Source organism: Hypanus sabinus, chromosome 28, assembly GCF_030144855.1.
Source record: "Hypanus sabinus isolate sHypSab1 chromosome 28, sHypSab1.hap1, whole genome shotgun sequence".
Classification (NCBI taxonomy): Eukaryota; Metazoa; Chordata; class Chondrichthyes; order Myliobatiformes; family Dasyatidae; genus Hypanus; species Hypanus sabinus.
The window spans coordinates 45,897,574-45,924,735 of NC_082733.1; the positions used below are offsets into that span (position 1 = coordinate 45,897,574).

Below are 27,162 nucleotides of genomic sequence, written 5' to 3' on the forward strand. Positions count from 1 at the left end.
TATGGCATTTTCTGATATTACTATGTTCAATAAGTCTGTGGCAGGTACTTTGTCCTGTAAAGTTGCTGCATTAACTTGTGCTGCTAATTGTATAAAGCTGGTGTCTTCCAGGTCCTTCTAGTGTTTCCCAGGGAAGATAGCCAGAGTGCTGGATTCTATTGGGCATGTGATCGGGCAGGGTACAAGTGCAATGTGGTACAGACACCAGAGGCTGCACTGAGATACTTCTTGGACAAAAATCATGAAATCGTCATCATAGACAACAGGCATTCCAAGAATTTTGATGCGGAGGCATTATGCCTGTGAGTAGCTTCTTTGACTGTTGTACAGACTGGAGACTTGTTATGCTTGCAGGTTATTTTCCTGAATGCAGCTGTTAGTGCTAGCTACCAGACTGTTTCTAATGCTTGATATTGGTTTCCTATTGAACACCTACCTCTTCACTATGTGAACTTTTTCAGTGCCTTCCTTACCCCACCTACAATTTGAAAGAACAGAAATAAGTTCAGGTTTATGGGAAAATCATGGTTCATTTAAATAATGAAAGAATTTTTAAAAATATGCACGCTGCTAAAGATCTTTGCGGTTGTGACAGTGGGAAAAGACATCTTTTTGATGTTACTTTGATCTCTATCTGTTAGTTGCTAACAGATAAAAGACCATCTCCCTTGTTCACTCTTCTAGAGGTTTAGTACACTTCTGTTTTTAGTGACATTTTATTTGAGGGCTCTAGTCAGGTGTCATTAAGATACACACCCAAATTTTTTTTGTGATGTTGAGCATTTCCACTCCATCCATTTCCTCACTCTAACACTGAACATTGTTTTTTACCCCTAGAACTTTATTGTTCGTAATTTAAACTTGTAACACTCCTCTGGCTCTGGTGTATGAACTCCTCTATCCTGGGTACATCATGGCAAATGTTAATGCTTTATTTAGCTGTTCATTTCATAATGTTTCTGGTTTAAGTGTGTAGTCCCATGTGGGGTGCATGCATGTACGAATAGGGTTCTGGTGCTCAGTATGAAATATTTTCAGTTTTTTTTCCTTGTCTGTTTACTCCGTTAAATCTTCAAGCTATAACTATAGTTATTAATTAAATATTCTGTTGCACAGTTCAGTATAACTGATTTCTCTTATCTTTGGATTTGCTGGTAAATAAACCAATTATATCATTACTTACAGGTCTATCAGAGCAACACAGTCATCAGAAGGCACTGTCATTGTTGCTGTTGCCAAAGAACTGTAAGTATCTTATTGATGCTGGAGCTGAGAGCCTCAGTCCATTCAGTGAGGCTGCTATTATTTAAGACCATAAGACATAGGAGCAGAATTAGGCGGTCTGGTCCATTGAGTCTGCTCCGCCATTCAAAGTTCAAGTATAGACCCCCTACTCTTGTATTCAGTGCCCTGACTAATGAAGGCCTTTATCCCATATGCCACTCTCTGGGTTTCCCGTGAAACTAGTGTTGAATCTAATTTACTACCTCATCCTGAATGCTGGGCAGCTGAAGTTTCTTGATCTGCTTCATCTGCGGAACTTTATCAAAGGCCTTGCTGAAGTCCACGTAGACAACATCCATTGCCTTTCCTTTTTGGTACCCTTCTCAAAAAATCTGTAAGTCTAGTTAGATAGAATCTACCACATGCAAAGCCATTATGACTATCCCTAATCAGGTCTTGTCTATCCAAATACTCTCCCTTTTTAAAAAAAACCTTCCAATAACTTTTCCGCTACTGATGTCAAGCTGACCAGCCTATAATTGCCCGGCTTATTCTTAAAGCCTTTCTTAAGCAACAGATCAACATTAGATAGACTTAATTTGAAACTCGCTGATTAACTTTGTTTTTATATGTTGACATTTTCTAATCTTTTAATGTTACAATGACATTGCATTTTAGACAAAAGGATCAGGAGGAAGTCTCTGTGATGCCATTGCTTACTGCAGGATTCACACGGGTAGGTTGTTGGTTCTTTGTTTCTGTCCTTTGTCCTTGGCCTTCAGATTATTCACATTGGGAATACTTGATGGCTTGCTGGTGGAAGCCCCAGCTGTGGGCACAGTGGATACTTAAATCAAGAATCTACAATCTATAATACCCCACACCTGAAATCCTGGCGGGGCAAAGACTAAGGTTGTTGGGTGGTAGGTGCAGGGTGAGAACCCTTCATTCACGTTTTGTTCTTCCTTTGTAATTGTGCAATAGTTGCAATGATGGGAATATGTTAATTTGGGAAGCAGGTTTTAATTTTTGACTGCCTGTCTAGCAAGACGAAATGATCAAGCAGTGGTTTCCTCTTGAGTGTTTTGTTTGTACCATCTGGCAGGTGTTAGAATTTGCTTTCACTCCCCTTCTGTGCAAAATTATTTCACTGCCGCCTTTGCTATTGCACCAATAGATGCTTCCGTAGCAATGCAGATCTGCAGTTCCTGGACTAACTTCTGTCAGGTGAAGGAGATGGGAGAGATCAAGTTTAAGTCTCAAGTAATGGGTAGACAACATGGAGTGATGGCATTAGCTTTGTTCAGAGTTTTCAGCTTCCCAAAAAGATTGAAGCACTTTGATCTTGGCTTGGTATTCTTACCTGAACTTGAGTCATCCCTCCGTATGGGACCATGTATGTAGAACATTCTGGCTCAGGATTCCACTGCTCTACTGTGTTTTAATTAGTCATTTCCTTATTTGATGTAGGGTTGACCAGGCAGCGAAGAAAAAAGTGAAATTAGCTTTTAAGTATATGGAGAGGGCTGGATGGGGAAAAGAATGCTTTTTTGATGCTGGTCCATCATATATTGGTGTGTGATCACTGATTGATAATGGACAGCAGGAACTGGGTGGGAGGGATTTGTGTTATTACATAATTTATTAACATGGAATCTGATTACATTGGAATTATAATTAGAATTTCACAGCTGAAAAATGGTGTACTAAGAAGCTATTTTGCTATGCAGAATGTTGCTTGGAGCACATGCTGCGTGATTATGTAATTGATCTGTTTAATTTGGGAATTTACATTAAAGAACGTGACATCCATTGGATGAAGAAAAAGAGAACTTTTATTCTGAGCTGAGCTGGTGAGAAGGTGGATGTTGGGGCTGGAAAATTCTGCAGGGAATCATGAAGCAAACTGTTGACGAGCATCCTGGAACAAAGTATTCACTAGTCATCGAGATAGCTTGCTTTTGTTGCAGGAACTCCAAGTTCTTAGTGGTGAATAAAATCATAATTACTGCTCAACAAACTTTCTCTTACAAAGAATATTGAAAAATTAATTACAGCCCCCTTAAGTATCAGATATATAGATTAATGGATTTTCATTTTAAACATTTTCGATATTCCAATTTCTAGAACATGCGCATTTGATAATTGTTTGAAGTAGCAAGTGAGAGACATTTGCAGGGTCAGAGTCATTTGAAAACCATAAGATATAGGATCAGGAGCAGGCCACTCAGCCAATCGAGTATGCTCCGCCATTCAATCACGGGCTGATCAAGTTCTTCCAGCCATTCCCACTCCCCCGCCTTCTCCCCATAACCTTTGATGCCCTGGCTAATAAAGAACCTATCAATCTATGCCTTAAATACACCCAATGACTTGGCCTCCTCAGCCGCTTGTGGTAACAAATTCCACAGATTTATCACCTTCTGACTAAAGTAATTTCTCCACATCTCTGTACTAAAAGGATGTCCCTCAATCCTGAATTCATGCCCTCTTGTCCTAGAATCCCCTACCATGGAAATAACTTTGCCATATCTAATCTGTTCAGGCCTTTTTACATTCAGAGTGTTTCTATGAGATCCCCCCCAAATTCTCCTGAACTCCAGGGAATACAGCCCAAGAGCTGCCAGATGCTCCTCATACGGTAACCCTTTCATTCATGGAATCATTCTCGTGAATCTTCACTGGACCCTCTCCACTGTCAGTAATCCTTTCGAAAATAAAGAGGCCCAAAACTGCACACAATACTCCAAGAGCCTCAACATCACATCCCTGCTCTTATATTCTATACCTCTAGAAATGAATGTCAACATTGCATTTGCCTTCTTCACAACCATCTCAACCTGGAGGCTAATCTTTAGGGTATCTTGCACAAGGACTCCCAAGTCCCTTTGCATCTCTGTATCTAAATAATAGTCTGCCTGTTTACTTCATCCTTCAAAGTGCATGATCATACACTTTCCAACATTATATTTCATTTGCCACTTTGCCCATTCCCCTAAACTGTCTTGTTGGGAATGAATCATTGAAGTAGCGAGTGAGACAGCGATGTCTTACAGGCTGAAAGCAATTTGAAAACTGCAGATCTCATTGGGAGTGAGTCATTGAGCCATAAAAAGAAAGGCGTGTAAGTGGAGTGGCCATTTTATGACTGGGCCAATGTTAGTGGTCTGGCTTTGGCTCATCAGGTTTAGAAGAGCTCTAAGTAAGCTTCCTGTAAGTTTTTTTTCTGTTCGTACATAGCTAGTTACTCAGACTGGGTCCAGAGTTAGCGCTGTTATTTATGTGAAATGTGAAATTTTGGAGACCCGCAGTCTCCCTGATAACTGCATCTGCACAAAGTGCACCAAGCTACAGCTCCTTGGAGAATGAGGTGGTGATAGGAGCTATAGGGAGGTAGTCACTTGTAAGTTGCAGGAGGCAGCTACCTGGGTGACTATCAGGAGAGGGAAAAGGAATAGGCAGCCAGTACAGAGTACCCCTGGGGTGTTGCCCTCAATAATAGTATACCAGTTAGGCAGGTGAGCCTGATATCAGTAGTAGGAAGTTATTAGAAGGTACCTGATATATAGGTATTTGGATAGACAGGGATTAAGGATAGTCAATATGGTGTCTTTGTTCATGGTAAATCGTGTCTAACCAAACTTTTCAAGTTTTTTAAAGTTACCAGGAAAATTGATGAAGGCAAGGTAGTGGATGTTGTATACATGGACTTTAGGCAAGGCCTTTGACAAGGTAGCGCACGGGTGGTTGGTCAAGAAGGTGCAGTTGCTTGGCATTCAAAATGAGGTAGTAAATTGGATTAGTCATTGGCATCATGAGAGAAGCCAGAGATGGTTATAGGTAGTTACCTCTCTGACTGGAAACCTATGACTAGTGAAGTGCCACAAGGATCGGCACTGCTTTGTTATTGTTATCTATATCAATGATCTGGATGATAATGTGTTTATCTGGATCAGCAAATTTGTGGATGACACCAAGACTGGGGACATAGTGGATAACGTGAAGGATTGCCAAAGTTTGCAATGGATCTGAACCAGCTTGAAAAATGGGCTGAAAAATGACAGATGGAATTTAATGCAGACAAGTAAGGTCTTGCACTTTGGTAGGACCAACCAGGGTAGGTCTTGCACAGTGAGCAGTATCATACTATAGAGGTCATGGGTTAAGTTTGAAAGGTGAAATATTTATGGGGAACTTCACTCGGGGTGGTGAGACTGTGGAATGAACTGCCAGCAGAAGTAGTGGGTGCGGGTTCGATTTAAATAGTTAAGAGAAATTTGGATGGGTATGTGGATGAGAGGTGTATGGAGGGCTATGGTCTGGTTGCAGGTCAATGGGACTCAGCTGATTAATGGTTTTGCACAGACTAAAAGAACCAAAGGACCTGTTTCTATGCTGCAGTGTTCTGTGACTATTGAGATGTTTTGAAAATATTTTGTAAATTAATTCAAAACTTCTCCCCCCGTTTGCTCTGTGTGCAAATGTGATTGGCTGCTCAACCAGTTTGATGACGTCACAGCTTCTGGATGCCCCTTTGAGCAACTGACATGAGGTGCATGCTACAGATTGCACTGCCTTTACAGGGAACGTACAAGGTCAGCTTTCCTGCTGACTGCACCCTTTTCCCACTCTTTAATATTTATTTGCTTGCAAAAGCTGTATATGGACTCTGTTTCTCCCTATAATTTGTGGCTGCATTTCATGCCATAACAACCCTCCAGAAATAGAGGATTGATTTGCTGCCTTTGTTTTTATAATTTTTAAATTTATTACTTGTACTTATTCTGATGTTTACCATTAGAAATTATTTTTTCCTCATTTAACCAACCAAAACATTCTAACTTTGAAGCTTTATATTATCTTCAGACTGCTTGAGCTCTAACAAAGTGTGCACTATTTTTTTTCTGAACTTTCTTCAGGATTCTGGAAGAGTTCAGTGCTTAGGACAGTAGTAAACTTAGTAAATATTTGACAGAGTTTTCTTATATAATTTCACTGATGTGCAGTGCATTTTTCTTTTCAGTGGTACATTGAGAATCCCAGTGTCATTGCCTGCTATAATGAGCTCATCCAATTAGAGTTTGGAGAAGTTCGTGCACGATTCAAACTGAGGTACAAACTGTTTCATTGAGCTATGGTGCTAATGTATGGAGTTAAGTGACACTGATAAATCAGCAGTTACAGAGTGCTCTTCTTTCTCTCCGTAATCCTCATCTGTCATTCCCATTTAGAGCTTCTAATCTGTTGGTCATCAGCATGGATCGCATCCAAAGTGTCCCAGGGCCAACTGATGTATATTTATCCTAAGAGCACCGTTTCTCTTCTCACTCCTGTCAAACCTGGTTGCTAGGGGCTGCCATGCTTACCTGCAGTGGGATAAAGAGAGAAAGGAAGTTGATAGTAACACAAGTATTCTGAAAATTATTACAGGAAATAGTTATGAGTTCTGCACAGAAGCAGACCCTTCAGCCCAACTTGATCATGTCAAGTTAGCTTAACCAGTTCCATCTGCCTGCATTTGGTCCATGTCCCTTGAAACATTTTTTTAAAATCCATATACCTGTTAAAATGTCTTATAAATTTGTAGTTGTTCTGACCTCTGGCAGCTCACTCTACATACCCCCCCACCCTCTATGTAGAATAAGTTGCCCCTCAGATCCCCTTTTAAATCGTTCCTTACCTTATATCTATGCCCTCCTACTCTAGGAAAAGACTGTGACTATTCGCCCTATCTCTACCTCTGTTTTAAACCTGAGTAGCAGGAGTTCTCATCCTGAGTTCCACGTACCCCATAGTTAATGTTAGAGGTCTATGGTGTCCAACATCCGCATAATCTCTTGTATTTCTGATTAAAACACCACTTATCATTTCTCTTTCTCAGCCGCCCCCCTCCCTTCCTCCCCCCCCCCCCCCACACACACACAGCAACAAAGACTGTCCTCCAGGACCCCTGACTGGTCTTTTGTTTGGATGCTCCATTCATTTTCTATAGCTGATGAAGATGGGTTTGGCACTCAGCAGGTGCTATTCCAGGACATGCAGAATAAATTAATGAATAGTTGTGGGCAGCTCAGTTAAGGCAATAATCCAGTGCTGTGGGCTGTAGTTTGTAGAAGCATTACCTGACCATGTGACCAGTCGAATTTAATGGTGCATGAGGTACATTCTTGCCCTTGGATGTTTGTAGTTTCCATCTGTGATATCAGCAAGATCATTAAAGTGTCCCCTGTCTAATGAATACTATACAAGCAAAAATATTTATTTGGAAAATCTGGTTTCTAGTTTCTTGCATAAATTCCATAAAACATGAAAGATCTGGTACTGTGTGAACTTATTAAAATTATTTCTCCTCCTCCTCTCACTTGCTCTTTACATTCCCCCGCCCCCCCCCCCCCCGCTCTCTCCCCTCATGCTCTTCCCACCCCCCATTCTTCCTTCTCCCCCTTCTAGGGCATCTGGTGCAATCTTCACAGCTCTGGAACAATGCCAAGAGTCTATAGAAATTACAAGTGAAGATAATATTATTCAGGTTAGTTGCTGACTATTAGCAATTGGAACCAACTTGCGCTTGTATTTAGAAGTAATCACAAATGTCTACACATTTTCAATGGCAGTTTTACACATTAAGGTAATATTTAGTTCTTCATCACTTCAAGGAAAGTGATTTAAAAACAATGATATACATATAATGTATTTGTGTAACACACATATGTTATATGTATTTAACATATAATATACATCTGCAAAGAAAAGCTTGTGAACCCTTTGCAGATGTATATAATCCTAACCTGGTTTTCTGCATTATTTACTCATAAAATGTAGTCCGATCTTCATCTAAGTCACAATAATAGAGTAATACAATCTGCCCAAACTAATATCACACAAAAAGTTTACTATATGTCATCAATACTGAGTACACCATTTAAACACAGCCTAGGTTCAAAGAAATATGTGATCCTCTGGGGTATCATCTTCTACAAAAGTTATTTGGAGTTGGGTCAATTAATGAAATGAAATTGGAGATGTGGGTTATAGAGGTGCCATGCCCTGTTTTTTTTAAAAAAAGACACAGTCAGGTTACTAACAACCTGTTCTACTCAAGAAAGATCTGTTTCTGTGCACCATGCCTTGATCAAAACAACTTTCAGAGGACTTTGGAAGAATTGTAGAGATGCATGAAGCTGGAAAAGTCTACAAAAGCATTTCTGAAGACCTGAGTGTTCATCAGTCCACAGTAAGAGATTGTCTATAATTGGAGGAAATTCAGAACTGTTGCTACTCTCCCTAGGAGTAGGCATCCTGCAAAGATCACATCAGGAGCATAATATGCAATGCTGAAGGAGATGAAAAAGAACATAAGGGTAACAGCAAAAGACCTGCAGAAATCTCTAGAATTTGCTAAAGCCTCTGTTCATGTGTCCACTATAACAAAAACACTGAGCAAGAATTGTGTCCATGGAAGGACACCATGGGGGAAACAATTCCTCTCCAAAAAAAAACATTGCTACATGTCTCAAGTTTGCAAAAGACCACCTGGATGTTCCACAATGCTACTGGGACAGTGTTCTGTGAACAGATGAGACAAAAATTGAACTTTTTGGCAGACATGTACACAACTCTGGAGGAAAAAGGATATTGCACACCAACATCAAAACTTCATCTCAACTGTAAAACATGATGGGAGGAGCATCACATCATGGTTTGGTGCTGTTTTGCTGCCTCAGGGCTTGGACAGCTGAAATCGTTGAGGGAACAATGCATTCAAAATTGTATCAAGACATTTTACAGGAGAATGCTAGGGTAGCGGTCCATCACCTGAAGCTTATTAGAAGTTGGATGATGCAACAAGGCAGTGATATATCAGATGGATAGGAAAGTAGGTAGAGGGTGTGGCGAGGCTCTACTGGTAAAGAATGTCATTAAATCATTAGAAAGGTGTGACATAGGATCATAAGATGTTGAATCCTTGTGGGTTGAGATGAGAAACTGCAAGGATGAAATGACGTTGATATCAGTTATACTCAGGCCTCCCAACAGTGGCTGGGAGATGGACCACAGGTTACACCGGGAAATAGAAAAGGCAATGTTATGGAAGGCATGGGAGATTTTTACATGTAGGTCGATTGAGAAAATCAGGTTGGTAATAGATCTCGAGAGTGAGTTTGTTGAACGCCTAAGAGATAGCTTTTTTAGAGCAGTTTGTTGTTGAGCCTACTAGGGGATTAGCTATACTGGATTGGATGTTACGTAATAAACCGGAGGCGATTAGGAAGCTTAAGTTAAAAGAACCCTTAGGAACCAGTGATCATAACATGATTGTGTTCAATTTGAAATTTAATAGGGAGAAAGTAAAGTCTGATGTAGCAGTATTTCAGTGGAGTAAGGGAAATTACCGTGGTATGAGAGAGGAGTTGGCCAAAGTAAATTGGAAGGAGCTGCTGGCAAGGATGTCATCAGAGCGGCAAAGGTGTGCGTTTCTGGGAAAAATTAGGAATTGCGGGACGTGTATTCCAAAAATGAAGAAATCCTCAAATGGTAAAATATTACAACCGTGGCTGACAAGGGAATTAAAGGCAAAAGAAAGGGCATACAACAAAGCAAAAATTAGTGAGTAGATAGGGGATTGGGAAGTTTTTAAAAACCTACAGAGAGCAACTAAAAAAAACATTAGAAGGGAAAAGATGAAATATGAAAACAGGCTAACAAATAATATCAAAGTTGATAGTAAAAGTTTTCTCAAGTATATTAAAAATAAAAGAGAAATGAGGGTGGATATAGGACTGCTAGAAAATGAGGCAGGAGAAATAATAATGGGGGACAAAGAGACAGCTGATGAACTAAATGAGTATTTTGTGTCAGTCTTCACTGTGGAAGACATGAGCAGTATGCCTGATGTTGTAGTGTGTGAAGGAAGAGAAGTGGGTGCAGTTGCTGTTACAAGAGAGAAGATGCTCAAAAAGCTGAAAGACCTAAAGGTATATAAGTCACCTGAACTAGAGGAACTGCAGTCTAAGGTTCTGAAAGAGGTAACATTAGAGATTGTGGTGGCATTAGAAATGATCTTTCAAAAATCATTGGACTTTGGCATGGTGCCAGAGGACTGGAAAATTGCAAATGTCACTCCACTCTTTAAGAAAGGAGGAAGGCAGCAGAAAGGAAATTGTAGACCAGTTAGCCTGACCTCAGTGGTTGGGAAGATGTTAGAGTCAATTGTTAAGGGTAAGGTGGAGTACTTGGTGACATGAGACAAGATAGTACAAAGTCAGCATGGGGGTTTCCCTCAGGGAAAATTCTGTCTGACAAACCTGTTGGAATTTTTTGAGGAGATTACAAGTAGGATAGATAAAGGGGATGCAGTGGATATTGTATATTTGGACTTTCAGAAGGTCTTTGACTAGGTGCCACACATGAGGCTGCATACCAAGTTAAGAGCCCATGGTATTACAGTAAAGTTACTGACATGGTTATAGCATTGACTGGTGGGAGGCAGTGAATGAGAATAAAAGGATCCTTTTCTGGTTGGCTGCCAGTGACCAGTGGTGTTCCACAGGATCGGTGTTGGGACCACTTCTTCTTATGCTGTATATAAGTGATTTAGATGATGAAGTAAATGGCTTTGTTGCCAGGTTTGCAGATGATACAAAGTTTGGAGGAGGGGCAGGTAGTGTTGAGGAAACGGGTAGGTTGCAGAAGGACTTGGACAGATTAGGAGAATGGGCAAGGAAGTGGCAAATACAATGTTGGAAAATGCACGGTCATGCACTTTGGTAGTAGAAATAAGTTGTGCAGAACACCCTGAAGGTTAACTTGCAGGTTGAATCGGTGGTGACGAAGGCAAATGCCATGTTAACATTTATTTCAAGAGGTCTAGAATACAAGAACAAGGATGTGATGCTGAGGCTTTATAAGGTACTGGTGAGGCCTCACCTTGAGTATTGTGAACAGTTTTGGGCCCCTCATCTTAGAAAAGATGTGCTGACATTAGAGGCAGTCCAAAGAAGGTTCAGAAGGTTGATTCCAGGAATGAAAGTTGTTATCATACGAGGAACATTTGATGGGTGTGGGTCTGTACTCGCTGGAATTCAGAAGGATGAGGGTGGAACACATTGAAACCTTTCAAATGCTGAAAGGCCTCGACAGAGTAGATATAGAAAGGATGTTTCCCATGGTGGGATAGTCTCTAGGACAAGAGGGCACAGGCTCAGGATAGAGGGACACCCTTTCAAAACTGAGATGCGGAGAAATTTCTTTAGCCAAAGGGTGGTGAATTTGTTACCACATGCAGCTGTGGAGGCCAGGTTGTTGAGTGTATTTAAGGCAGAGATCAATAGGTTATTGATTGGACATGGCATCAAAGGTTACAGGGAGAAAGCCGGGAGCTGGGGTTGAGGAGAAGATTTAAAAATAAAAGAATCAGCCATGATTGAATGGCGGAGCAGACTCAATGGATTAGATGGGCTAATTCTGCACCTATATCATATGGTCTTATAATCTGAAACATGAGTAAATGACATCGTGTTTGAATTTCCAGAATCTGCAGATTTCCTCATGTTTGCTCTTTAAATGACATCAGGATGGTTTAAAAAGAAGATAATTTGTGTTTTGGAGTCTGACCTTAACCCAGTTAAGATTCTGTGACATGACCTGAAGAGGGCTGTTCATGCAAGGTACAAGTTTCCCCCACTATTTGAAGGTAGAGTGTTCCTATGAAACAGTTCGTAAGCCGGAATGTCATAAAGTGAAGAAGCAATTGCCATTTATTTATATGGAAAAAATTTGTGAGCGTTCGCAGACCTAAAAAATAACCTACCAAATCATGCCAAATAACACACAAAACCTAAAATAACAGTAACATATAGTAAAAGCAGGAATGATCTGATAAATACACAGCCTATGTAATGTAGGAATACTTTTCTGCAATTTTTGCAGCACTGTCCACTGCAGCGAAAATCTCACGCAAGCACTCTTGGCAGCACTCGCAGCAAAAACACACGGTGCAAGCGTTCCCAGCAGAAACACTCTTTCCAGTAACCTTTAAGCTATGAAGCTACCAAATAACACATAAAAATACACAGCCTATATAAAGTAGAAATAATTTATGTACAGTGTAGTTTCACTTACCAGAATCGAGAAGAGAGCAAGCACACTGATGATGTGTTAGGCTGAGTCGTCGAAGGTTGGGGTGGTGCGAGGTAGCGGAGACTAGGGTATCATCTCATCGTCATCTGTTTCCATTAGGGCAGGCAGGTCACTGCCTTCTATGTCTGCCTGCCTCAATGTCGAAGATTGAGTTTCGTCATCTGCTGTGGCTGTGTGGAAGGCTTGAAAGACGACAGTATGCTTGTCTGCTTAGCCTCACCCATCTTTCTATCATACAGTTCTTTGTAAGCACTCAAACTATCCTGCAAATATGCCCTAAATCTATGTACCCTTTCAAAATTAAAGTCATACTTTTCTGCAATCATTGCAGTGTTGTCAATCGCAGCGAAAATCTCATGCAATTGCTTACTGTTCAGTTCCTGGACATCTTCACTTTCGGGCCGTTCACTACTGCGTTCGGCTTCAATTGTTATCCTTTCCTCTTCATCTGTCAGTTCTTGGTCATGGAATGCCATAACCTCTTCAACATCATCTTCGTCAACTTCCATAAACCCTTAGCCAAACTCACTATGTCCTTACTTTGTTCACCACGATCGAAACACTTAATTATGTCTAGTTTTACGCTAAGTGTAATGCCCTTATGCGCTGTTTTAGGCTTTTCCGATACCTTAGAACTCATCTTGCAAACGGATTCACAAAATAAATCAACATAAAGCACAGGCAAGTGTTTAAGCAATGCCGGCTAGAATGCAGTTCCGGGGGAGGAACTTGGCTGCTCAGCACATGCTGCCAATTTTCGTAACAGTGAAAACACCTTCTGTTAGCGAAAACAGGTAACTAATGTAGGTCTTTCGTAACGGTGAGTTGACATAAAGCAAACGTTCGAAAGACGGGGGACACCTGTATCCTAGAAATATTGATGAACTGAAAAAGGCTTGTGTAGAGGAATGGTGTAAAATTTCTCCTTGCCATTGTGCAAGTCTTATCAGGAGCTACAAGAAATGTTTGGTGGAGGTTATTGCTGCTAAAGGAAGTTCTCCCAATTATTAAGGTTTCACTTACTTTTTCCAGCCTGGACTGTGAATGATTAAACAATGTATTCAATAAATACATGAAAAGTGCAATTGTGTGTTATTAGTTTCAGCAAATTGTGTTTGTCTATTATTGTGACTTAGATGAAGGCCAATCTGTGTTTTGAGTAATTAATGTAGAAAACCAGATAACTGTAAAGGACTCACTAACTTTTTCTTCCAAGTGTATTTTAAAAACTATATATATTTTAAACTGCTGTCTGCAGGTCAGGCTGCATTCACAATTAACATTTAGCGTTACTGTAAAAAGGCCATTGACATAATTAGTGTCCAGTTCAGACTCTGGCCTTTCCATCCTTTTGTCTGAGTGTAAATCAAGATTTTTGATGTTTTATTTTAAGAAAATTAGCTTGCCTAGTTTGGTGGCATTCTCCTGTCTGAATTGGGATTTGTGGCGTTAAACTCTAGTGCAAGGTCTCCGCAGTAACTGCCAGGTAATGCGGTGCAGCTGTAGAGGAGAGTTACCTTGTTATGACTGGCACCCTTTGGAACAGATATCAGCACCATAGTGTGTTTGACTGTTTCACTGAATACCTGGGATGCTAAAACGCAGTAAAGGCAATGTGCCTTTTTCAGCAACCAAAGATGCACTGAACTGGGCAATCATCTCATCTTGATTTTGCAGCAAACAAAATGACTAGTGTAATATGGTGGTCAGTTCCGAATAATTGTGTGCGAAGCGCATGCAAGAGTGCAAGTATTTGAGATCTTGGCTTTGTTTATGAAGGAAAGCCTAGACCGATTTTGTAAGAATGTGGTGATAAAAAGTGGGGTTTGAACAGTTGGTTTACCTTTGCACTTAATCAGGTGATGCTCTGCATATATTCTTTCATTTCAGTCGTGTTGCTTTGTGTTGAGAATATAAGTTCATATGGTAGGATGCTAGGAGTGGGATTCGAGTATTATGAAAATTAGTTTTGTAGATGTCATCAGATGCTCGGCCCAATCGCATCCAGGTTTAGTAGTAATAGTGAAATAGTAGTAATGTTTATCACCAGAAGTCTGCCCTTGGGATGTCCAGTGATTGAGGAGTAGGTAGGTTTGCCATGAGCCTGGATGTGTGACTTTACCATATCCAGATATGGGAGCAAATTCAGGACATTTGGCCTATCAAGTCTGATTCACAATTCAGTTGTGGCTAAACTTTCACCCCTTTTCTCCTGCCTTCTCCTTGAAACACTTAACTCTCTTGCAAGTTAAGACCAAACACCATTAAATATACCCAGTGACTTGGTCTCCACAGCTGTCTGTGGCAACTGATTCCATAGATTCAGTAGCCTTTGGTGGAAGAAATTCTTCCTCACCTCAGATTTAATGGGGCATCCTTTTATTCTGAGGCTGTGCCCTCAGATCTTAGACTCTTCACTAATGGAAACACTATCTGCACATCGACTCTGTCCAGGCCTTTCACTATCTGAGGACATTTCTATGTGATCTCCTCTCATCCTTCTGAACTCCATCATGTGCAGTCCCAGAGACATCAAGCACTTCTCATGCATTAAACCTTTCATTCCTGGGATTTTAATCTTTAGGGAATCCTGTGCTAGGGCTCACAAGTGTCTTTGTACCTCTGTTTTCTGAAATCTCTTCTCATTAATCTCTTCTCACACCTATATTTTTCCTGTCAGAGTATAATCCCACACGTCCCTACACTATATTCTATCTGCCACTTCTTAGCCCTTTTTCCCAATTTGTCTTAAGTCCTTTTGTAGACTCCTTGCCTCTGTGACATTACCTGTTCCTCCACCTATCTTGATATTATTTACAAATTTGGTGCTGGGACCAAATTTTCACTTTTCACTTTATATCTTAATAATCTGAATCAAAGATCTGATGGCATTGCAGCCAACCATTGCAGAACTCCACTAATCATTGGCAACCATCCTGAGTAGAGCCACTTTGTTCCTCATCAGCCAATCTTCTACCTATACTAGTAGCTTGCCTCTAAGACCCTTAAGAAGCCTTGCATGCGATACTTTATCAAAGGCCTTGGGAAAATCAAAGTAAATAACATCCACTGACTCTCCTTTGTCTCTTTTGCTTATTACATCCTCAAAGAATTCTCACAGATATGTCAGGCAAGATCTTCCTTTAACAAAACAATGCATTATTTTTTTATTACCTTACATCAAGTCCTCCAAAATTTCATCTTTAATACACTGAAATCTTACCAACCACTGAGGTCAGGTTAACCAGCCTATAATTTTCTGTCTTTTCCCTCTCTTCATAAGCAGATGTCACATTTGTAATTTTTCAGTCTTACAGGACTTTCTAGTGATTCTTGAAAGATCACTTTTTGTCTCCATGATCTCTTCAGTTACAGCAGTTGCAGATCTACCTTCAGTCCATTTAACTTCCTCAGCACCTTTTCCTTAGTAATGGCTACCACACAGACCTCTGCCCCCGACTCTCTTGAATTTCTAGCACATTGCTGGTAACTTCCACTATGAAGACTGACACAAAACACTGATTCAGCTTCTCTGCCATTTCCCTGCTCTCCCCATTATTACTTGAGCATATTTTCAAGTAGTCAGGGGTCCACTATTGCCTCTCTTCCCATTATCTATCTTAAAACTTTTCAGTTTTCTATATTATTGGTTAGTTTACCCTTGTATTTCACTCTCCTCCCATAATATCTTTTCTAGTTGTCCTTTGTTGGTTTTTCAAGGTTTCCCACGAATCTTCGTTGTATTATGTGCCTATTGTTTTTGTTGTCACAGATTTGTTAGCCATGGTTGCCCCATTCTCCCCTTGGTGGGCTGCTTTTTCCTTGGGATAAAATTCTGCTACGTCTCCCAAATTACTCTCAGAAACTCCTGTCATTGCTGCTTCTGTCTACCCTTCCAAACAAGTCCAGCCAGCTCCTCCCTCATAGGTCCCTCAACTGTAATACTATTACATCAAATTTCAGTTCTCTCAAACTGCATAGGAAATTCTATTATATTATGGTCACTGCCTCACAAAGATTCCTGTACCTTAAGCTCCATGATCAAGTTTGTCTCTTTACACAACACTGGGCTCTACCACAAACTGCTCTAAAAAGCCATCTTATAGACATTTCACAAATCCTTTTTATCGGCCTAGTACTAGCCTGATTGTTCCTAGTCTACTAAAGAATCTATGAGTAACTGTAACATTGCATTTTTCAGATTTTTTTCAACATTTTAAGCAAGATTAGTGTATTATTTTTGTTTTGTACAATGTTTAGAGTGATAAAAAAGAAAGCACCATGCAAATGTTTGGCCACCCCAAGAGATTTGAGCTCTTAGATAACATCTACCAAGGTCTCAGACCTTAATTAGCTTGTTAGGGTTATGGCTTGTTCACAGTCATTGTTAAGAAAGGCCAGTTGATGCAAATTTCAAAGCTTTATAAATACCCAGACTTGTCAAACATTGTCCCAACAATCAGCTGCCATGGGCTTCTCTAAGCAGCTGCCTAGCACTCTGAAAATTAAAATAAATGATGCCCACAAAGCAGAAGGCTTTAAGAAGACAGCAAAACATTTTCAGGTAGCCGTTTCCTCAGTTCGTAATGTAAATCATTTTCCAATGTTCTATAGATTCAGGAACAGTTCCTGCTGATTGGAGGGTGGCTAATGTTGTCCCACTTTTCAAGAAAGGAGGGAGAGAGAAAACAGGGAATTATAGCCTGACGTCAGTGGTGGGAAAGATGCTGGAGTCAATTATAAAAGAGGAAATCACGACACATTTTGGATAGCAGTAGAAGGATCAGTCCGAGTCAGCATGAATTTATGAAGTCATGCTTGACTAATCTTCTGGAGTTCTTTGAGGATGTAATTATGAAAGTGGACGAGGGAGAGCCAGTGGATGTAGTGTACCTGGACTTCCAGAAAGCTTTTGATAAAGTCCCACATAGGAGATTAGTGGGCAAAATTAAGGCACATTGTATTGGGGCCAGAGTACTGACATGGATTGAAAATTGGCTGGCTGACAGGAAACAAAGAGTAGCAATTAACGGGTCCCTTTCGGAATGGCAGGCTGTGACCAGTGGGGTACCACAAGGTTCGGTGCTGGGACCGCAGCTGTTTACAATATACATTAATGATTTAGATGAAGGGATTAAAAGTAATATTAGCAAATTTGCCGATAACACAAAGCTGGGTGGCAGTGTGAAATGTCAGGAGGATGTTATGAGAATGCAGGGTGACTTGGACAGGTTGGGTGAGTGGGCTAATGTATGGCAGATGCAGTTTAATGTGGATAAATGTGAGGTTATCCACTTTGGTGGCAAGAACAGGAAGGCAGATTACTATCTAAATGGAGTCAAGTTAGGAAAAGGGGAAGTACAACAAGATCTAGGTGTTATTGTACATCAGTCAATGAAAGCAAGCATGCAGGTACAGCAGGCAGTGAAGAAAGCTAATGGCATGCTGGCCTTTATATCAAGAGGAGTAAAGAGGTAAATAGGAGTAAAGAGGTCCTTCTGCAGCTGTACAGGGCCCTGGTGAGACCCCACCTGGAGTACTGTGTGCAGTTTTGGTTTCCAAATTTGAGGAAGGACATTCTTGCTATTGAGAGAGTGCAGCGTAGGTTCACAAGGTTAATTCCCAGAATGGCGGAACTGTCATAAGTTGAAAGATTGGAGCGACTGGGCTTGTATACACTGGAATTTAGAAGAATGAGAGGGGTTGATTGAAACATATAAGATTATTAAGGGATTGGACACGCTGGAGGCAGGAAGCATGTTCCTGCTGATGGGTGAGTCCAGAACTAGAGGCCACAGTTTAAGAATAAGGGGTAGGCCATTTAAAACAGAGATGCTGAAAAACTTTTTCACCCAGAGAGTGGTGGATATGTGGAATGCTCTGCCCCAGAAGGCAGTGGAGGCCAAATCTTTGGATGCATTCAAGAGAGAATTAGATAGAGCTCTTATAGATAGCGGGGTCAAGGGATATGGGGAGAGGGCAGGAACGGGGTACTGACTGTTGATGATCAGCCATGATCACAGTGAATGGCGGTGCTGGCTAGCAGGGCCGAATGGTCTACTCCTGCACCTACTGTCTATTGTCTATAATTAAGAAAAGGTAGTTAACAGGAATGGTGGAGGTAAAGTTGAAGTCTGGAAGACCAAGAAAACTTTCCGAGAGAACTGCTTGTAGGATTGCTAGAAAGGCAAATCAAAACCCCCATTTGACAACAAAAGACATTCACGAAGATTTAGCAGACTCTAGAGTGGTGGTGCACTGTTCTACTGTGCAGCGACACCTGCACAAATATGACCTTCATGGAAGAGTCATCAGAAGAAACCTTTCCTGCATCCTCACCACAAAATTCAGCATCAGAAGTTTGCAAAGGAACATCTAAGCAAGCCTGATGCATTTTGGAAACAGGTCCTGTGGACTGATGAAGTTAAAATAGAACTTTTTGGCCCTAATGAGCAAAGGTATGTTTGGAGAAAAAAGGGTGCAGAATTTCATGAAAGAACACTTCTCCAACTGTCAAGCACGGGGGTGGATTGGTCATGCTTTGGGCTTGCTTTGCAGCCAGTGGCACGGGGAACATTTCACTGGTAGAGGGAAGAATGAATTCAATTAAATACCAGCAAATTCTGGAAGCAAACATCACACCATCTGAAAAAGCTGAAGATGAAAAGAGGATGGCTTCTACAACAGGATAATGATCCTAAACACACCTCAAAATCCACAATGGACTACTTCAACAGGCACAAGCTGATGGTTTTGCCATGGCCCTCTCAGTCCCCTGACCTAAACATCATTGAAAATCTGTGGATAGACCTCAAAAGAGCAGTGCATGCAAGACGGCCCAAGTGTCTCACAGAACTAGAAGCTTTTTGCAAGGAAGAATGAGTGAAGATCCCCCAAACAAGAATTGAAAGACTCTTAGCTGGCTACAGAAAGTGTTTACAAGCTGTGATACTTGCCAAAAGGGGTGTTACTAAGTACTGACCATGCAGGGTGTCCAAACCTTTGCTTTGGGCCCTTCTCCTTTTTTGTTATTTTGAAACTGTAAAAGATGGAAATAAAAAAGTAATCTTGCTTAAGATATTAAATAAATATATCATCTTTAACTTTATGCCTTTTGGAAATCAAATCATCTTTTACTCGCTTAGCTATTCACAGTAACAGAGATTTTGACCGGGGTGCCCAAACTTTTGCATGCCACTGTGTGTATGTGTGTGTATGTCTAAGACTTCTGCACAGTACTGTAACTCCAATCAGTTTTTTTCTCCTTTGCAGTTCTTCAACTCTTTCCACAATGGTTCTACATTTTCTGATCTTGTATTGCTTCTTGATATAGATTTTAAATTTCATTTTTTGCCACCCCTCCCCTCTGCCCACCAGCCTGCCTTTTCAATAAGGTGTCCTTGGATGATTAGTTCCCAGGTCTGATCCTTTTACAGCCATCTCTCTGGTGATGCCCATCATTCCCACCAATTCTGATCTGTGCTGTAAACTTATTTACCTTGTTACATAAGCTGCCCGTGTTCCAATACAGCAACATCAGTCCTTTATTCATTGCTCCCCTTCTCAAAGTCGTGCCTGAGTTAGATTCCTAACCTTTCTTAAACGTTTATTTTGGAGACTTTAATAACCTGTCCTAAGCTCTCCTTTCTTTTAAACTTCTTAATTTTCTACCACCCTCTATTAAACCACCCCTTCCACTGTCACTTTAGTATTTGCTGTCTAAAGAAGCCAGGAAAAGTTCAGGATATTTCTTAAGCTGACCAGTGCTATTGGCACAGAGCTGAAAACGCTTGAAGTTTATGGTCCTGATGTGAGTGAATGGCATAGTGTAGCGGATGAGAAGGTAGGTGTGGATGGTGTTGGTCTGTAGAACAGCTGAATTATTCTGCCAGTCAAACGGCACCTGTGGAAAGGAACTGGTGAATGTTTTGAGTTAGGGACACTCCTCAGAACTTGCTGGCAGACTCAATTGAAGTAACTGACATCAAATAATTTGGACCATAAACCTGGAGCCATGTCACTGGGGAAGGTTCTGCTCTTTAGAAAAGGTGGTTGCTAAATGTGAATATTTAGACTGCTGTTGGATCTAAAGGAAAGTCTAAATATCAAATGTTGCTTGTATTCTGCAGTATGTGAATCCTACATTTGAAGGAATGATGGGTTACCGGAGAGAGGAATTGGTAGGAAAGAAGTTAATGCAAATGCACAAGAGTGACAAAAATAAAGCTGATCTTCCAGACACAATCAATTCCTACATTAAAAAAGGGAAGGTAAGTGTGATGGTGTTAGTTTGTGACCCCATTATGGAAAGGCACTTGTGTCTGGGTATTTCCACCATGTACAGATACTTACAGAATGTTTAACTGACTAACTGACTGCCCATTGGTTGCTGATGATTGCTTTATTTGCTTTGTTGTACACTGTCAGGGCTGTAGTAATTCTTGAGAACTGAATTAATAAGAAGGTCAAAGAGGAAGTGTATAGCCACGTGGAGAAATACGGTACAGAAACAGAACCTTCAACCCACCTAGTCCATGTCAAAACCATTTAAACTGACTACTTCCATTGACCTGCACCAGGACCATAGCTCTTTTTGCCCCTACCATCCATGTACCTATCCAAGTTTTCCTTAAACATTGAAATTAAGCTTGCATGCATCACTTATGTTGGCAGCTCATTCCACATTCTCATGACCATCTGAGTGAAGAAGTTTTCCTTCATGTTCCCCTCGATCTTTTCATCTTTCACCCTAACCAATGATCTTTGGTTGTAGACTCACCCAACCTCAATGGAAAAAGCTTGCTTGCATTTACCCTATCTACACACCTCATAATTTTGTATATCTTTTTCAAATCTCCTCTCAAAATTCTAAGTTCTAAAGAATAGTGCTAACCTATTCAGTCTTCCCTTATAACTCAGGTCCTCCAGACCTGGCAACATCCTTGGAGATTTTCTGTGTACTCTTTCAACCTTGTGTTGGGAAATGTATGATAACACATTGTGTTAAAAGGAACAATAGTGTGGACTATTATCTAATTAGGGAGAACGTTCAAACATCAAAAGTGCAGAGGGTCTTGGGAGTCCTTATGTAAGACTCCCAGAAGGTTAACTTACAGGTTGAGTCAGTGGTAAAGAAGGCAAATGCAATGTTGGTATTTATTTCAAGGGGAATGGAATATAAAAGCAAAGAGATAATGCTGAGGCTTTATAAGTCAATAGTCAGGCTGCACTTGGGGTATTGTCAACTATTTTGGGTCCCATATCTCTGAAAGGATGTGCTGTTGGTGGAGAGTGTCCAGAGGAGGTTCACGAGGATGATTTCGAGAATGAAGGAGTTAACATATGAGAAGCATTTGGAAGCTTTAAGCCTGTAGTCACTGTAATTTAGAAGAATGTGGGGGGAATCTCATTGAAACCTACTGAATATTGAAAGGACTAGATAGGGTGGATGTGGAGAGGGTGTTTCCTATGGTGGGGTTAACCAGAACAGAGGGCACAGCCTCAGAATTGAGGGGTGGCCTTTTAGAACAGAGGTAAGGAGGAATTTTTTAGCCAGATAGTAGACAATTTGTGGAATGCTCTGCCACAGACTATGGTGGAGGCCAAGACTGTGGATATGTTTAAGGTGGAAGTTGGTAGTTTCTTGATCAGTCAGAGCATCAAAAGGTATGGCGAGAATTCAGGTGTATGGGGTTGAGTGGGATCTGGGATCAGCCATCATGGAATGGCAGAGCAGGCTCAGGGCTGAATGGCCTAATTCTGCTACAATGTCTTATGGTCTTGTTTATATCTTTCCTGTAAGTAGGTGACTGAAACTGCAGGCAATACTCCAAATTAGACCTCACCAGTGTCTTGTACAACTTCAACATAATATCCCATCTTCTGTACTTTGATTTATGAAGGCCAATGTGCGAACAGCTTTCTTTATGACACTATCTAACTGTGATGTCACTTTCAATCAATTACAGACCTGTATTCCCTGATCCCTATGTTCCACTGTACTCCTCAGTGCCCTACTGTTCACTGTGTAAGATCTACCCCACCAAAGTACAACACCTCGCACTTGTCTGCATTAAATTCCATTTTCAGCCAATTTTTCCAGCTGATCTGGGTCCCTCTGCAAGCCATGGTAGCCTTTCTCGTTGTCCACTACACCCCCAATTTTGGTGTCATCCGCGAATTTGCTGATTCAGTTAACCACATTGTTATCTAGATCATTGATAAAGGACCCAACACCTATCCCTACGGCATACCACTAGTCACAGGCCTCCAGTAAGAAAGGCAACGCTCTGTTACAACTCTGGCTTCTCCCACAACGCCAATGTCTAATCCAATTTACTACCTCATCTTGAATGCAGAACCACTGAACCTTCTTGACCAGCCTCCCATGCAGGACCTTGACAACTGTCTTACTAAAGTCCATGTAGACAACGTCCACTAACTTTCCTTCATCCACTTTCCTGGTAGCTTCCTCGAAAAACTCCTTAATATTGGTTAGATGTGACATACCATGCACAAAGCCATGCAGACTCTTTAATCAGTTCATGTCTATCCAAATATATATCTGGTTCCTTAGAATACCTTCCATTAACTTTACCACTACTCTTGTCAGACTCAGTGGCCTAATTTCCTGGTTTGTGTTTGAAGCCCTTTTTTAAACAGCGGAACAACATTAGATATTTTCCAATCTTTTGGTAACTCCCCTTTCACTAAAAATGATTTAAATATCTCTGCTAGGGCCCCAGCAATTTCTTTACTTGCCTCCTGTAGAGTCCAAGGGAACTCCTTTCAGGATCTGGGGATTTACCCACCCCGATTTGCCTCAGGGTAGCAAATAGTTCCTCCTCTGAAATCTGTGCAGGGTCCATGAAGTTGATGACGCTTGCCTCACTTCTATAGACTGTGTCCATCTTCTGAGTAAATACTAATGCGAAGAATTCATTTAAGATCTCCCCATCTGATTTGGTTCACACATGGATTACCACTCTGGTTTTCCAGAGGACTAATTTTGTCCCTTGAAGTTATTTTGTTCTTAATGTATCTGTAGAAACCCTTAGGATTCTCCTTCACCTTGTCTGCTAGAGTAACTTTATGCCTTCTTTTAACCTTTCTGATTTCTTAAGTGTTCTCTTGCAATTCTTATCTTCCTTAAGCACCTTATTTGTACCTGCTATGCACCTCCTTTTTTTTCTCTCTCTTAACTAGGGCCTCAATATCTCTTGAAAGCTAATCTTGTTTTCTCCAGTCCTGCTGAAGGGCCTCGGCCTGAAATGTCGACTCTACTCTCTTCTATAGATGCTGCCTGACCTGCTGAGTTCTTCCAACATTTTGTGTGTGTTGCTTGGATTTCCAGCAGCTGTAGATTTTCCCTTGTTTGTGATTGGTATTACCATACCAGGCCTTATTGCAACCATTCAGCACCCTGCACCACACATCTATAGAAGTTTGCCAAGGTATTTAATGACGTAGAATTTCCACAGATTCCAGAGGAAATAAAGGCGCTGTTGTGCTTTCTTCTCAATTATATTTATTTGATGGGTCCAGGACAAGTCCTATGGTGTCACCCAGGATTTTAAATTTACTGACCTTCTCCATCTCTGATCCTCCGATGATTGACCTCTGGTTTTGTTCTCCTGAAAACTACTATCAGTTCCTTGGTCTCATTGTTACTGAGTGAGAGGTTGTTATTACACCACTCAGCCAAATTTTCAATCTCCTTTCTATATGCTAATTCATCACCTTTGACACAGCTCTGAACAGTGGTGTCATCAGCCATCTTGTATATGGTGTTGGAGCTGTGCTTAGCCACACAATCATAAGTGTAAAGCGAGTAGAGCAGGGGTGGACCTGTACTGATGAAAATTGTGGAGGAGATGTTTTTGCCAGTTTGAACTGACTGGGGTCTACAAGTGCAGAAATCTAGTATCCAATTGGACAAGGAGGTATTGAAGCCCAGGTCTTGAAGTTTACTGATTAGTTTTGAGAGGATGATGGTGTTAAATGCCGAGCTATAATCAATACAGAGCATCCTGATGTATGCATCTTTGCTGTCCAGATATTCCAGGGTTGCGTGAAGAGCCAACGAGATAGGACAGGAACTGAAATGCTTTCTTACACCAGTCTGCAATCTCTTTACAAATTTGTTCCCCTAGGACTGTTGGGTTGTCTGTTATACAGCTCCATGAACATGGTCATGCCTTTCTTATTTCTCAGTTCCACTCATAATGTCTTACTAGTGGAGTTTTCCCATCCAGAGGGGGAGCAATATCCTTGCTGGTAGGTTAGCTAGCATGGTTCAGGAGGGTTTTAACTAATTTGCAAGGGGGATGGGACCTGGAGTGATAGAGCAGTGAAAGAAGTGCATGGAGTAAAGCCAGATCTAACATATAGAGAGGCTTTGAGGAAAGAGCAGCAGAATAAAGGGTGTAAAGGTAGTAAGGTAGAAGGGCTAAAGTGTGTGTACTTCAATGCAAGAAGCATCAGGAACAAAGGTGATGAACTGAGAGCTTGGATACTTACATGGAATTATGATGTAGTAGCTGTTATGGAGACTTGGCTGGCACCAGGGCAGGAATGGATTCTGAATATTCCTGGATTTCAGTGCTTTAAAAGGGATAGAGAGGGGGGGAAAGGGGAGGAGGGGTGGCGTTACTGGTCAGGGATACTATTACAGCTGCAGAAAGGGTGGGTAATGTAGCAGGATCCTCATTTGAGTCAGTATGGGTGGAAGTCAGGAACAGGAATGGAACAGTTACTCTACTGGGGTTATTCTTTAGGCCCCCTGGTAGCGGCAGAAATACCGAGGAGCAGATTGGGAGGTGCAAAAATAACAGGATTGTTATCATGGGTGACTTTAACTTCCCTAATATTGATTGGCAATTGATTAGTTCCAAGGGTTTAGATGGGGCAGAGTTTAAGTGTGTCCAGGATGGATTCCTGTCACAGTATGTTGACAGGCTGACTAGGGGGAATGCCATACTAGATCTAGTATTAGGTAACGAACCAGGTCAGGTCACAGATCTGTCAGTGGGTGAGCATCTGGGGCACAGTGATCACCGCTCCCTGACCTTCAGCATTATCATGGAAAAGGATAGAATCAGAGAGGACAGCAAAATTTTTAATTGGGGAAGGGCAAATTATGAGGCTATAAGGCTAGAACTTGCGGGTGTGAATTGGGATGGTGCTTTTGCAGGGAAATGTGGACATGTGGTCGATGCTTAAGGATCTCTTGCAGGATGTTAGGGATAAATTTGTCAATAGACAGTAGGTGCAGAAGTAGGCCATTTGGCCCTTCTAGCCAGCACCGCCATTCACTGTGATCATGGCTGATCATACACAATCAGTACCCCGTTCCTGCCCTCTCCCCATATCCCTTGACCCCGCTATCTATAAGAGTTCTATCTAACTCTCTCTTGAATGCATCCCCAGAGTTGGCCTCCACTGCCTTCTGGGGCAGAGCTTTCCACATATCCAGCACTCTCTGGGTGAAATAGTTTTTCCGCATCTCTATATCTCTATTCTAAATGTCCTACCCCTTATTCTTAAACTGTGGCCTCTAGTTCTGGACTCACCCATCAGCGGGAACATGCTTCCTGCCCCCAGCGTGTCCAATCGCTTAATAATCTTATATGTTTCAATCAGATCCCCTCTCATCCTTCTAAATTCCAGTGTATACAAGCCCAGTCACTCCAACCTTTCAACATATGACAGTCCCGCCATTCTGGGAATTAACCTTGTGAACCTACGCTGCACTCCCTCAATAGCAAGACTGTCCTTCCTCAAATTTGGAGACCAAAACCGGTGTCCCGGTGATGAAGATAAAGAATGGTAGGGGGAAGGAACCATGGGTGACAAGTGAAGTGGAAAATTTAGTCAGGTGGAAAAAGGCAGCATATATGAGGTTTAGGAAGCAAGGATCAGATGGGTCTATTGAGGAATATAGGGTAGCAAGAAAGGAGCATATGAAGGGGCTGAGAAGAGCAAGAAGGGGTCATGAGAAGGCCTTGGCGGGTAGGGTAAAGGAAAACCCCAAGGCATTCTTCAATTATGTGAAGAACAAAAGGATGACAGGAGTGAAGTTAGGACCGATTAGAGATAAAAGTGGGAAGATGTGCCTGGAGGCTGTGGAAGTGAGCAAGGTCCTCAATGAATACTTCTCTTCGGTATTCACCAGTGAGAGGGAACTTGATGACGGTGAGGACAATATGAGTGAGGTTGATGTTCTGAAGTATGTTGATATTAAGGGAGAGGAGGTGTTGGAGTTGTTAAAATACATTAGGACGGATAAGTCCCCGGGGCCTGAAGGAATATTCCCCAGGCTCCTCCACGAGGCAAGGGAAGAGATTGCAGAACCTCTGACTAGAATCTTTATGTCCTCGTTGTCTACGGGAATGGTACCAGAGGATTGGAGGGAGGCGAATGTTGTCCCCTTGTTCAAAAAAGGTGGTAGGGATAGCCCAGGTAATTATAGACCAGTGAGCCTTACATCTGTGGTGGGAAAGCTGTTGGAAAGGATTCTTAGAGATAAGATCTATGGGCATTTAGAGCATCATGGTCTGATCAGGGACAGTCAGCATGGCTTTGTGAAGGGCATATCGCGCCTAACAAGCCTGATAGAGTTCTTTGAGGAGGTGACCAGGCATATAGATGAGGGTCGTGCAGTGGATGTGATCTACATGGATTTTAGTAAGGCATTTGACAAGGTTCCACACAGTAGGCTTATTCAGAAAGTCAGAAGGCATGGGATCCAGGGAAGTTTGGCCAGGTAGATTCAGAATTGGCTTGCCTGCAGAAGGCAGA

At 41.4% G+C, this 27,162-nt stretch overlaps 1 protein-coding gene across 3 annotated transcripts in view; it reads left to right on the top strand.

Moving 5' to 3' along the window:
• The window catches only part of pde8a (phosphodiesterase 8A), a 143,828-nt gene that overhangs the window by 64,368 nt on the left and 52,298 nt on the right, over nucleotides 1-27,162 (top strand). For all 3 annotated transcript variants that reach the window (XR_009508444.1, XM_059953143.1, XM_059953142.1), the window contains exons 3-8: nucleotides 112-302; nucleotides 1,186-1,245; nucleotides 1,903-1,960; nucleotides 6,248-6,336; nucleotides 7,675-7,753; nucleotides 20,493-20,633. Coding sequence is in view for 2 of the 3 variants with exons in the window: in XM_059953143.1 (XP_059809126.1) it covers nucleotides 112-302; nucleotides 1,186-1,245; nucleotides 1,903-1,960; nucleotides 6,248-6,336; nucleotides 7,675-7,753; nucleotides 20,493-20,633 (618 nt within the window). In the remaining variant the exon portion in view is untranslated. The remainder of the gene's footprint in view (nucleotides 1-111; nucleotides 303-1,185; nucleotides 1,246-1,902; nucleotides 1,961-6,247; nucleotides 6,337-7,674; nucleotides 7,754-20,492; nucleotides 20,634-27,162) is intronic.